At 50.9% G+C, this 1,466-nt stretch overlaps 1 protein-coding gene across 1 annotated transcript in view; it reads right to left on the bottom strand.

Moving 5' to 3' along the window:
• Positions 1-359, bottom strand: part of T265_08517 (hypothetical protein) — a gene marked incomplete at both ends in the record, with an annotated part of 12,575 nt that extends 12,216 nt beyond the window's left edge. Inside the window, one exon of the mRNA XM_009174338.1 lies at positions 19-359. Within this exon, the coding sequence (XP_009172602.1) occupies positions 19-359 (341 nt within the window). The remainder of the gene's footprint in view (positions 1-18) is intronic.
• Between the last annotated feature and the right edge of the window lie 1,107 nt (positions 360-1,466).

Below are 1,466 nucleotides of genomic sequence, written 5' to 3'. Positions count from 1 at the left end.
AGCACAATTGACGCCAACAGTCTCGTTATAACCGGGGTCAAGCTGATCCCCCTGTGGTTACCACACTCACTACGCGCACCTTTTTTGAAGATGGGCACTATCACCGATTCTCCCCAGTTGTCTGGGACAGACTCCTTTTCCCAAATGCAAGCAAACAGGTCGGACAGGCGCTGACTGAGGACTTCACCCCCGTCTTTGAACAGTGCAGGTGGAAGGTCATCCGGACCGGGAGCTCGGTGGCGCTTGAGAGAACATATGCAGTCGTAAACCTCCGAGGCCGTAGGTGGTTCCACGTTCACCGTCCAGGGTTCTACTTCACCTGTGGGCTGTAGATGAGTGCCTGCTGGTGGCCAAGACATTTGTTGTTCAAAGTATTCAGCCCACCGGTCAAGGCGTTCCTCATTAGAGATGTTCGTTCCATCTCATTCGTCGGTCAAATCCACGCAAATGTTACACAAAGTGGCTCCACGAATTCCGTAAGAGATCTCCCTTTCTCAGTAGACGCAAAGCGAAATTCTACGAACAATCCATACTACTTGCGTGCCTCCCCGTCAGTAGTATCACCGTTACACAACTCCACCCCTTAAAGGACGTTCGCATGCCATCGATTTTCATTCAGGTTGGCTTCGGCAGCGGGTCTACTCGGCCGCTCTTCGGGTGTATCATGCCACTTGCGAAGCTGCGTCCCATTCACTACTTTCGATCCCCGACCATCTTGAATGGTATAGACGTTCCCCCGGCGGTTGGTGACTACAAACGGCCCTTGCCATCGACTGCCCAGCTTCCGTGACCCCAGTCCACTCCTTCCAGGATTTTGGTGATCCTTTCACTTGACAGTCGTGCCTATGGGNAGGAGACAAGCGTGTGCCCGGCCACAGCCTATTTTCCTGATCAACCGGAAGGAGCGGATGTCGACCGTACACCAGCATAAAAGAGGACTTGCCTGTGGTTGACTGCGTGGAAGCACGATGAGCTAACAACACCACTGGCAAGTTCATTTCCCAGTCACCTCCTTTGGCCGCAAGCCACTCCTTAATCGTTCGGTTATTACGTTCGGTCAGACCATTTGTTTGCGGGTGGTATGGTGCCGTCCTCAGCCGTCTGATACCCAGCTTCTGCAAGCAATTCCTAAACTCTTCGCTCTCGAAGCAAGATGGATTATGTTGGATTATGTATAATTTATTTAGTTATCTTAATAAACGGTAAACTGAGCATTGAGGGCGATAGATTTGACGCAAGAACGCCACTGGCTGTCTGGTTGGGCCATGTTTTCCAGCATCATTAACCGGTGACGAGCCGAGTTCTGTTTCTCATTCAGGGGCCGGCGGATGCTTAATGGTCAGTACTTTCACACTTCGTTGGCAAATAACACTGTCAACATTCTGATCATTTCTATTCAAGACCGGGCTAGGCAAAATAAGCTTTAGGAAGTGGACTGTCATCTGACATATGAAGCATCTGTCCCA

This window comes from Opisthorchis viverrini (genome assembly GCF_000715545.1).
Source record: "Opisthorchis viverrini unplaced genomic scaffold opera_v5_222, whole genome shotgun sequence".
NCBI classification, from domain to species: Eukaryota; Metazoa; Platyhelminthes; class Trematoda; order Opisthorchiida; family Opisthorchiidae; genus Opisthorchis; species Opisthorchis viverrini.
The sequence above is the reverse complement of the archived record's forward strand: the minus strand, read 5'-3'. Positions and strand labels throughout refer to the sequence as shown.